Source organism: Meles meles, chromosome 13 (assembly GCF_922984935.1).
Source record: "Meles meles chromosome 13, mMelMel3.1 paternal haplotype, whole genome shotgun sequence".
Classification (NCBI taxonomy): Eukaryota; Metazoa; Chordata; class Mammalia; order Carnivora; family Mustelidae; genus Meles; species Meles meles.
In genome coordinates, this window is record NC_060078.1 from 35056765 (window position 1) to 35069171 (window position 12407).

General features: G+C 35.6%; 1 protein-coding gene across 4 annotated transcripts in view; it reads left to right on the forward strand.

Moving 5' to 3' along the window:
• Nucleotides 1-7503, forward strand: part of ADK (adenosine kinase) — a 538475-nt gene extending 530972 nt beyond the window's left edge. For all 4 annotated transcript variants that reach the window (XM_046026661.1, XM_046026665.1, XM_046026664.1 and 1 more), the window contains one exon: nt 6680-7503. In XM_046026661.1, coding sequence (XP_045882617.1) covers nt 6680-6804 — 125 coding nt within the window. In that variant the 3' untranslated portion in view covers nt 6805-7503. The remainder of the gene's footprint in view (nt 1-6679) is intronic.
• The last annotated feature ends 4904 nt before the right edge of the window (nt 7504-12407 follow it).

Genomic DNA, 12407 nt, shown 5'->3' on the forward strand with positions numbered 1-12407 from the left:
AGATTAGAGCAGAAATAAATGAAACAGAAACTTAAAAAATAGAACATTAAAAAAATGGAATAGATCAATGAAATCAGAAGTTTGTTCTTTGAAAAGATCAACAAAACCAATAAACTTGTAGACTCATCAAAAAAAAAAGACTCACATTAATAAAATCAGAACTGAAGGAAAAATAATAACCAACACCACAGAAATAAAAAGGTTTATAAGAGAATATTATGAAAACTTACATGCCAATTGGACAACCTAGAAGAAATGGATAAATTCCTGAAATCTGTGTGGCATGGCTTTCTTATTTTATGACAATCAGAAAAGCTAAATCATTCACTTTTATGAGTTCCTGATTGGCAACCTGTGTTGATGTTTCTTGTTCTCCAGTGTTATGCCTCCTGTTTCTGTTCTTTTGACTATGTTGGGAAGGCATATATGTAGAATTTAGCCTTCGTTTGCAAGATAATATACTAATGAGGACCATAGGAACCAGGAAAAAAGCACCAACAAAAAGGGCTCCAAAGCGACTTTTTCATGTTGAGCACACATTCCAAGTCAGTCGTTTAAGGTTTTTCTTGTTGAATTCCTGACAGACCCAAAATCTTTACTAAAAGAGAGCAAACTTCTTTTTTGATATGTATCTGCAAGCCATATTTATCTGTCACAGTTCGTGCCAACCATACTTTTTAAAATTTACCACATTCAGTGAAGAAGATATGAATAAGGAAACTTTGTTTCCTTGCTGACATAGTATTTGTATATATTAATAGCAAATTGCTACTGTTAATATTTTCCCTACCTAAAAAAAAAATACTTCATTAGAATAATATCCCCCAAATACAAATAACTTTTAAAAATAGAGGAAGACCAAAAATCTTTTAGAAGAATAAGTGAATGATAAGAACAAACCAGATTTGTTCTTTAACATATAAAATATTTAGTCTCACTCATAATAAGAAAATGCAAATTAAAATTACACTGAGATATAATTCCTAACCTTCATTGGCAAAAATTCAAAAGCTTGACAGTATACTCGGTTGGTGAGGTTGTGGGAAAATGAGCACTCTTAAACTTTACTAGTGGAAATACAAAGTCGTTCAACTTCTATGAAAGGGGATTTGGCAATATCTAATAAAAGTATTTATGGGGCGCCTGGGTGGTTCAGTGGGTTAAGCCGCTGCCTTCGGCTCAGGTCATAATCTCAGGGTCCTGGGATCGAGTCCCGCATCGGGCTCTCTGCTCAGCAGAGAACCTGCTTCCCTTTCTCTCTCTCTGCCTGCCTCTCTGTCTACTTGTGATCTCTCTCTGTCAAATAAATAAAATCTTAAAAAAAAAAAAAAAATACTTATGTATCTACTCTTCGGCCCCAAAATTCTACTTCTAGAAATTTATCCTGAAGATGCATCACCCCTCAGCAACACAAAGATATATATCCAAAAGGTTATCCATTGTAGCTTTCTTTGTGACTGCAAAGCATTGGAAACTATAACCAGGTAATCAGATGAACATCACCAGTGACTAGTAATTGGACATAATGTGCCTCTAAATGTGATACCTTGAGAAGGACACAATATAATTATTCTAGTATTCTGGCCAGAAATGCATAATTGAATTAAATCATGAGGAAATATCAGACAAACCCAAAATGAGATGATTCTCATTAAATAGGAACTAGGGGAAGACTATATGCTTCAAAAATATCCCTGTCACCAAAAAAAAAAACAAAAAACAAAACTTATCCTCAGGAAGGAAACATGGATGTATTTAAAGGTTAAGGAGCATAATAAATGCAACTTGCTCTCAAAAATAACAAAAACCTGTAAAAAGAGAGAATCTATGTGCACCAAAGAAGCAAAACATTAAAAATAAGTGCATCTAGGGGCGCCTGGGTGGCTCAGTGGGTTAAGCCGCTGCCTTCGGCTCATGTCATGATCTCAGGGTCCTGGGATCGAGTCCCGCATCGTCTCTGCTCAGCAGTGAGCCTGCTTCCCTCTCTCTCTCTCTGCCTGCCTCTCTGTCTACTTGTGATCTCTCTCTGTCAAATAAATAAATAAAATCTTTAAAAAAAAAAATAAGTGCATCTAGGTAAGGGATATGTGGATTTTTTTCACATTTTATTCTCACAACTTTTCTAAGAATTTGGAATTATTTCCAAATAAAGCATTTTATTTAAAATACATTTTAGGTCAGCTAGTAATTAAAAATTCTAATTTAAAAATTATATTGAGAAACAGTACGCTGAGTCAACTAAGCCAGACATAAAAGGACAAATATTATGTGATCTTACTCATATGAGGTACCTAGAATAGGCAAATTCCTAGAGACAGAAAGTAGAGTAGCAGTTGCCAGAGGCCAGAAGTGTGGAGGAGTAGAGAGTTATTGTTTAAGGAAGAAAGAGTTTCTGTTGAAGCAATGAAAATGTTCTGGAAATTAATAAAAGTGACAATTACACAGCTTAGCAAAATGATATTAATATCATGAATTGCACACTTAAAATGGTTAAAATGGTAGTTAGGTTATATATCTTTTACACAATAAAAAATTATCTTAGAATGTCTATTCATGTTATAATAGGATTCCCTGTGAATCTTAAAATATAAGCTCCCTTGTTTAAAGCATTTTATAGAACCTTTAAGATTCACATCCCCTACTTTATGAAGGTTCCACTTACAATTGATTATGTAACATCTGTAGTTTGTCTCAGTCGGTTTTTCAGAATAGATTATTGAAAACTGTTATTCACCTGGGGCAAAGGTCTTAGCTTTTTTCTGCATTCAGCCTTTCTACTTGTCAAAGCAAATGTCTCTTCTGAGTACTTCACTTCAGACATCAACTACCTCTTCTCTTAGAAAGAGGATGCTCGTGCTTTTGCTTCACAGAAATATTTCATAAACATAAGTTTTTCTTTTTCTCACAAAGATCATACCAGAAGGAATGAGGAAAACAGATGTTGCATATAAGGCTTCTCATAGACGTGTTTCCATTGTAAGCTGATCTGACTCTGAATTTGGCGTATACTCCATTCACTGTGTGGGCTGAGCATTTTAGTCTCACAGTTTGGCTGAAAGTTAATATTGACCTTTGACTGTTACCTGAAAAACTCAATGATAAAATACTCTTGCTAAACCTCTTGAGGGAGTGATTTCACATTATAAGCAAAGGTCTTCAAAATATATCACTCCATTAACCAAATTAATTTTATTCTTTTATTCTTTGGTTGGGAATACTTATTTTACTAGGTACAGAGCATTCCTCAAATCTGACAGCGAAAAAGCTTGTGTGGTCAGAATAGTAGAGAAGAAAGGACATAAATCTCTTCTAATGCTCTCTACAGGTCATTATACCACAGCTTCTCAATTAATCTGCACCCCCCGCAGGCTGCCAGGGCCTAGGGAACAGCCTGAAAGTCCAGCTACAGAACAGTTTCTTGTTATCTGTTCTTCTGAGTATTTGAGTACTGCTGAGCAGCTCACGTTCTCCAAGAGGAAAAGTAACCCTAGATTCTGCTCTTGAAATGTCTTATTTGTAACTACAATACTTTTTTCCCTTTTTTTTTTACAGTTTTATTTTACTATAACTGATAAAAAATAAACTGCACATATTTAAAGTATACAGTTGTGCAGATGTTAACATAGGCATCCATACATCCATGAAACCATCACTGTAGACATATTCACTACTCCCATGCTCTTTTGTAATCCTGGCTTCCTTCCTCTTCTCATCCACATTTGGATCATTTCCAGTTTGGGGATATTATAAATAAAGCTGCTGTGAACATTCACTACAAATCTTTGATGTGAATATATACTTTCATTTACCTTGAGTTTAATGTGTAGAAATAGAATGCCTAGATCATATGGTAAAGGTATGTTTGACTTTTTAAGATACTGACATACGGTTTTCAAAGTGATACTATCATTTTATATTCCCATTACTAGAATAGGAGAGTTCCAAATGACCCAGACCCTTGTCAACACTTATTATGGTCAGTCTTTTTAATTTTAGCCATTCTAGTGGGTTAGCAGTAGTATCTAACTGTGGCTTTAATTCGCATTTCGCTGATGAGTAATGGCGTTGAACATATTTTCCTGAGCTTATTTGGCATTTGTTTATTGTCTTTGCTAAAATGTTAGTTCAGCTCTTTTGAAACCATTTTTGATTAGGTTTTTTCTTATTATTGACGTGTAGAATTAGTTAATTTGGCAAAGTCCAGTTATTTTTTCCTTGGTAAAAGTTTGTACTTTTATGTCTTACTTAAGAGATTTTTGACAAATTCAAAATCACTAAGATTTTCTGTTTCCTTCTCAGAATTTTATAGTTTCAGCTCTTATATTTAGGTCTGTGATCCATTTCAAGTTAATTTCTGTAGATGATGTGAGGTAAGGGTTGAAGTGGTTTTGTTATTGTATTGGGTTTTTGTTTTTCGTTTTTTGTTTTTTGTTTTTTGTTTTCAAATATGCCATCCAGCTGTTCTAAGACCATTTGTTTAAAAGATTATCTTTTCTCCACTGGATTGCTTTGATACTTTTGTCAAAAATCAATTGATGACATAGAAGTAGATTTATTTCTGAATTCTTTCTTTGGTTGCATTGATCTATTTGTTTTTCTTTATGCCAATAGCATAGTGTCTTGATTATTTTAGTTCTATAATAAGTTTTAACTCAAGTAGTCTTGTTTTTCAAAGGTGTATTTGACTAATCTTAGTCTTTTGCATTTCCACATAAATATTGGAATCAGCCAAGGTGAGCACTTGACACCTTTTATTTATTTCTTTTGTTTGCCTTATTGCACTGGCTAAAGTGTTTAAGAACAAACATTTTTGTCTTGTTCTTGATTTTAAGGGGAAAACATTCCATCATCCACCATTAAGAATCATTTTAACTGTAAGTTTTATAAGTGCCCTTTATCAGGTTGAGGAAGCTCCCTTCTATTCCTAGGTTGCTTAAAGTTGTTATTAGATATGTATGTTGAATTTTGTCAGGTGCTTTTCTTCTTGCATTAGGTGATCTTGTGGTTTTGTTAGTGATGCTAAATTACACTGATTAATTTTTGAATGTTAAAACAACCTTGCATTCCTAGAATAAACCCCACCTGATAATAATTTATTATCCTTTAAAATATACTATTGGATTGGATTTTCTTTAAAGTATTTGCATCTTTTTTTTTTTTTTATTTTGGTATCAGAGTAATGCTGGCCTCAAGGAATAAGTTAGGAAGTATTTTCAGTTTTCAGCTTTTTGAAAAGTCTATTATATAGCATTGATATTATTTTTACTGCTTAAATATTGGGTAGAAATCACCATTGACACCACCTGAACCTGGAATTGTCTTTATGGGAAGATTTTTAACTGTAAAAATCAATATATTTAATTGATACAAAAAAGCTAATCAGGTTATCTATTTCTTCCTGAGCTTGAGCTTTCATATTTTGTGTCTTTGCAGGAATTTGTCCAATTCCTCTAACTTGCCAAATCTATTGGCATAAAGTTGTTAATGTTTCTTTATTATTCTTTTTTTTAAAGACTTTTTTAATTTATTTGACACAGAGAGAGAGAGATCACAAGTAGGCAGAGAGGCAGGCAGAGAGACAGGGGGTAGCAGGCTCCCCACTGAACAGAGAGCCCAATGTGGGACTGGATCCCATGACCCTAAGATCATGACCGGAGGCTTAACCCACTGAGCCACCCAGGCGCCCCTCTTTATTATTCTTTCAGTGACTGTGGATTCTGTAGTGACATCACTGCTCTTATTCCCAGTACTGGTAACTTATGTCTTCTCTCTCTTTTTTGCTGATCATTCTGCCTACATGTTTAATTTTGTCCTACTCAGACTCCCAAATCCATCTCTTCAACTCAGTGAGACTGTTAAGCTCTACCTAAGTTGTTGCTCCTTGTGTTGTAGCCTGGTAACTCTCTAGGAGGTAAGCTAGAGCAATTTTACCGTTTATCCCATTTGTTTCCCTTCTTTCATGGATCTTTTACAGTATTTGAAAATTTTTGTTTCATTTATTTTGTCCTTATTTTAGTTGTTTCTGGAGGAAGGGTAATTGTGGTTCCTTTTATTTCATCTTGGTCAGAAACCAAAGTCCTCAACACCGTTTTCTACTTTATCTACTTTATTTATTTTAAATGTCAACTTGGTCCATGGTGTTTGACTATAGAAATCATTTCACTGTTGCTTCTGGGAGTTAAAGGGAGACGTAAGGTACTTTGTAATTCTTCAACTCTCAAATCTGTACTTGGAGAGACATCCAGATGATAGAATTTTGTCCAAAAGCAGTGTGCTAGGAATAACAACACATAAGGAATCCAGAGAGACGGAGAGAGGTATAACTAATACCTCCTTCTCAGCTGTAAAAACCCAACGTAATATTCTTTAGCCAGTACTTCTTACTCACAACATCTTAATCTCAAAACTAAAGGAAAGCGTGATGATGCTTTAGGCGTACAAAGACTAGAAATGCCTGGATGGTGAGTTGTTATGTCCCAACTTGAGCTCTTTAAAAGATGTATTGAGGGAAGCTCATGATGTATGGTGCAAGAACTTTCTAAGACTTGAGGTTTAACACTTAACTATCAACACTGAAGAGAGGGATAAATACATGGACTGATTTTTGGCCTGACCGAAAATGACCTTTCTCATGCTGTTAACGCAATACTCACGTTCTTCCCTTTTGTCTGTGTTCCAGGTTTTCTGTCTCAGCTGGTCTCTGACAAGCCCCTGACTGAATGCATCCGTGCTGGCCACTATGCCGCAAGCGTCATAATTAGGCGGACTGGCTGCACGTTTCCTGAGAAGCCAGACTTCCACTGATAGAAGCGCAGGAAACACAAGCCCAGGAGTATAGTCACTGCCTTGATTGCTTCCTGAGAATTCCCATATTAATAAAGAAGAAAATTATTTGCCATCTTTTCCTACCATAATAATATTCACTCTTAATTTAGGGAATACAGTAATGCTCAGTAGAATCTTTTTTCTCTCAACAACCTAAAAGAATAATGTCTATTTCCATAGTTTGATAGTGCCACTTAAATATTGATTAGACAGGAATATAACATTTCAATGGAAATTTTTATTTCATTTTCAGTTACTTTGTAAATTCATGCGTATTTAGCAAATTGATCAGTTTTTTTACATTTCTGCTTTGAATGCAGATGCAATTTAATATAATAGATTTTTAAACAGGAATTAATTCTAACACATCAATCTTCAGCTTTTATACAAGTATAGTTAATTTAGGAGTGTATGTATGTATATACGTATGTGTGTATATGCATATATACACATATGTGTACCACATATAAATGATAAATGGTCAAATAAGGTACAGAAATATATATCTTGCCAAGTTATGCCAGATAATCTCTTTAGCACATACTCAAATGTGTAATAAACTTTGGATAATTAAATAATTTGCCAAATTATGTTATATTAAAACATTCAAATTATAATCTTATATTTACCTATGGTACTCTGTGATTTGATACAAATAAAAACTTGTCATATGGGGAATTTTCTCTGTCTTTGTTCTGTACTCAATAAACTAAGGAAGTAAGATCATTGTTTAATATTAGGCCCCAAAATGATATCTAATTCATTGATGGTGATAGAAAGAACAACATAATGCATTGAAAAATAACAGTATTTGAGACCAATAAGTCACTGTTTTAAAACGGAATTCCATAGTAGAACCTCTGGAGTAAGACTTAATTACCTTCGTGTAACCTTGCGCAAATTACTCAGCCTCTTTTATCTTCAATTTCCTTTCCATAAAATGCGATAATAATTCCATGTACAAGATCATTGGGATGATTTGAGAGAATACCAAGTATAAAATGCATGCTACATGCCTAGTAAGTGCTTAATAAGCACCTTCTATTTTTATCATTATGATTATTATTGTTGAAGTATTAAAAGGTGGGGTGCCTGGGTGACTTAGGCAGTTAAACGTCCAGCTGTTGGTTTCGGCTCAGGGTGGTGAGATCGATCCTGGCCTGGAGCCCTGCATCAGGCTCCGTGCACAGAGCCTGCTTGAGATTCTTACCCCCACTCTCCGTCTCCCTCTGCCCCTCCCGCCATTTACACACGTGCTCTCTCTCTCAATCAATAAATAAAGTCAAAAAAAAAAAAAAAAAGGTAACATTTATAAAACTGAATTCAAACCATAGAAAACTGTTCAGGTTTTTGTTTATTATGTTTTGGGAAACTTTAAGGTATGCTATACTTGCTTATCTTTTTCTTTTTTTAATTGAGATATAATTCATACAATTTGTTGGGGTTTTTTAGTGTATTCACAAAATTGTATATCCATCACTATTTTTAGTCACCCCAAAAAGAAATACTGCATCTCCCAGTTAGCCACACTCCCCATCCCCTAGCAACAACTAATCAATTTTCTGTCTTAATTGATTTGCCTATTCTGGACATGCATAAAAATGGAGTCATATAATGTGTGTTCTTTTGTGTCTGGCTTCTTTCACTTAGCATGTTTTCAAGATTCACCCATCTTAGAGCATATATCAGTACTTTTTTTATTTGCCAAATAATATAGTATAGATATACCAGATTCTATTTATCCATTCATCGGTTGACAGATTTGGGGGTTGTTACCACATTTTTGGCATTATGAATAGTGTTGCTTTGAGAATGCATGTACAAGTTTTTTATGTGGCTATGTTTTCAGTTCTTTGATGTATATACCTAGGAGTGGAATTGCTAAGTGACATGGTAACCCAATGTTAAACTTTTTTGAGAAACTCCAAACGTTTTCTTTTTCTTTTTTTAAAGAATTTTATTTATTTATGACACAGAGACAGCGAGAGAGGGAACACAAACACAGGGGAGCTGGAGAGGGAGAAGCAGTCTCCCCGCCGAGCAGGAAACCCACATGGGTCTCGATCCCAGGACCCTGGGACCATGACCCAAGCCGAAGGCAGATGCTTAACTGACTGAGCCACCCAGGTGCCCCTCCAAACGTTTTCTAAAGAGACTGCACTATTTTACTTTCTCACCTCAAGGTTTGAGGGTTCAGTTTCTCCACACCATCCCCAGTACTTGCTGTTTATCTGATTGTAGCTGTTTTGGTGGGTATGAAGGGATATTTCATTATGGTTTTGATTTGCATTTCCCCACTGACTAATGATACTGAGCATCTTTTTTTATGTGGTTATTGCCATTTGTATTTTTTCTGTGGCTAAAAGTCTATTCATACCCCTTGCCCATTTTTATTATTTTTATCTTTTTTTTTAAGATTTTATTTATTTGACAGAGATCACAAGTAGGCAGAGAGAGAGAGAGAGAGAGAGGGAAGCAGGCTCCCTGCTGAGCAGAGAGCCTGATGTGGTACTCGATTCCAGGACCCTGAGATCATGACCCAAGCCAAAGGCAGAGGCTTAACCCACTGAGCCACCCAGACGTCCCCTATTTTTATCTTTTTAAAGACTTATTTATTATAGTGGTGCCTGTTGGCTTAGTTGGGTAAGTGTCTGCCTTCAGCTCAAGTCATGACCTCAGGGTCCTGGGATTGAGCCCCACATTGGGCTCTCAGCTCAGGGGCGAGTCTGCTTCTCCCTCTCCATCTCCCTCTGTGATCTCTCTCACTTGCTCTCTCTCTCAAATAAATAAAATCTTTTTTTAAATGATTTGTTTATTTTAGAGAGAGAGAGCATACAAGCTGGGGGAGGAGCAGAGGGAGAGGAAGAATATTAAGCAGACTCCATGCTGAGCATGGAGCCCCACATAGGGCTTAATTTCACAACCCCAAGATCATGACCTGAGCCTAAACTTAGAGTCAGACATTCAACCTACTGAGCCACTCAGGTGCCTCTCCCTTGCCCATTCTTGATTGAGTGATTTGACTTTTCATTATTGAATTCTAAGAGTTCTTTTATATATTCTAGATATGTCTCATCAGGTATAGGATTTATAAATTTGTTCTTCCATTCTCTGGGTTGTTTTTACTTTCTTGGTGGTGTTCCTTGAAGCACAAATGTTTTTAATTTGTATGAAGTCCAATTTGTTTATCTTTTCTTTTGTTATTTGTGCTATTGGTTTCATATCTAAGAAATCATTGCCTAATCCAAGATCACAAAGAATAACACCTGTGTTTTCTTCTAAAAGTTTTCTAGTTTTTACTCTTATATTTAAATCTTTGATCTATTTTAAGTTTATTCTTTTATATATGTGAGGTAGTGAGTCTAAATTAATTTTCTTGTATGTGGATATCCCAGTTATCCCAGCACCTTATTGAAAAGACTACTTTCTCCATTGTTGAATTGTCTGGCACCTTTGTCAAAAATCAGTTGGCTGTGGGGCACCTGAGGGACTCAGACATTATCTGCCTTTGGCTCAGGTCATGATCCCAAGGTCCTGGGATTGAGCCCCACATCAGGCTCTCTGCTCAGCGGGAAGCCTATTCTCCCTCTCCCACTCTCCTTGCTGTGTCTCTGTCTGTCAAATAAATCTTTAAAAAAAAAAAAAAAATCAATTGGCCGCAAATGTAAGGTTCAGTTTCTGGGCTCTCAGTTCCATTCCATTGGACTATATGTCTGTCTTGTACCAGTCCATACTGTTTCAATTATTGGAGCTTTGAGTAAGTTTTGAAATCGGGAAGTGTAAGCCCTACAGCTTTGTCTCTCAAGAACAATTAGTTTGAGCACTAGGGTATCTTTATCATATTAAAAGTACTACAGAATGTCTTAAGTAGCAGGGACACTAGTAAGCCTTTCTGTTCTTTCTGATGAGAAACTTTCTCATTTCAAAACTAATGATCATGTATCACTAGACCAGACTTCATGATATGTACCTTTAAATACTGCTTTATTTTTCTGAAAAAAATCAAAGAGTAAGACTCTTTTTCTTTAGATCAGGGTGAGGGAAATACATTCCTTATATTAACTAAAATCCAAGGAATTTTAGCTAAAAGCTATTGTTCTTTTTTTAAAAGATTTTATTTATTTATTTTAAAGGTTTTTTTTTTTTTTAATTTGACAGACAGAGATCACAAGTAGGCAGAAAGGTAGGCAGAGGTGGGGGGAAGCAGTCTCCCCGCTGAGCAGAGAGCCCGATGCGGGGCTCGATCCCAGGACCCTGGGATCATGAACTGAGACGAAGGCAGAGGCTTTAACACACTGAGCCACCCAGGCGCCCCAAGATTTTATTTATTTATTCGACAGATATCACAAGCAGGCAGAGAGAGAGAGAGGAGGAAGCAGACTCCCCGCTGAGCAGAGAGCCCGATTCGGGGCTCGATCCCAGGACCACCGGATCATGACCTGAGCCAAAGGCAGAGGTAAAAGCTATTATTCTTTCCAAATTTTGCAAAGCAAGCATTATAGTTTTTTACCCTTTTAAAACAAAGATGCATAATGTAGACATACATAAGTCTACAAAGGAAGCATGTGTTTGACTGGCAGTCTGAAACTACCACCAATGTTAAAATTGCACTTAATCATTTCTGTTAACTACCTCACCTTCAGACTCTGCTTGCCTCTCTGCCTACTTGTGATCTCTCTCTGTCAAATAAATAAATAAAATCTTAAAAAAAAAATGTAAACTTTTTTTTTAATGATTCAGTAGTAGTTCTATATTCTAGTCCCCAGCTTTGTATCTCCTCGGACAAGTTCTTGAACTACTCTGAGCCTTAGTTTTGTCAACTGCAAAATGAGGAAAACTTATCCACCCCCAGTGAGAGAATGTTAAGAAAATATGTATGTAAAAACATTTTATAAATGGTTAAATAAACTTAAATACAAAGTAGTTTGATATTTTACAAAGTTACCAAAGCAATGCTGTAGGGAAAGGAAAGTCTTTTCAATAGACAATGCTGCAACAATTTGATATCTGTATGAGAAAAAATGAACCTTACCTCACACCATAGTAAAAGAGATGGATCATGGCCATAAATAAAAGCCAAAACTATTATGGTTTTAGAAGAAGACATATGAGAATATTTTCATGGCTTGGGGGTAGGCAAAAGTTTCTTGGAGAGGGCTTTGAAAGCACTGACCACAAAAGTGGTAAACTGAACTCCAAAAAATTTTTAATTTCTTATTCATCAAGACACCATTAAGAATATGAATAAACAAGCCACAGGCCAGGATAAAATATACGCTGTACATATATTTTGACAACTTATATTTAGAATAGATCAAAAACTCCTACAACTCAACATTGAAAAGACAGATGACCTCCAAAAAAAAAAAAAAAACAAAACCATGAATGGCCAATAAGCACATGATAAAGTATTCAGCATCATTAGTCATAGAGAAATGAACATTAAAATTTCAGTGAGTTATCTCTGTACTAGAATGACTAAAATTTAAATGACAACACCAAATGTTAGGATGTGAAGCAACATCACTAGTGGAAGTGTAAAATGGAACAACTATTTTGGAAAAAGGCCTGGAAGTTTCTTA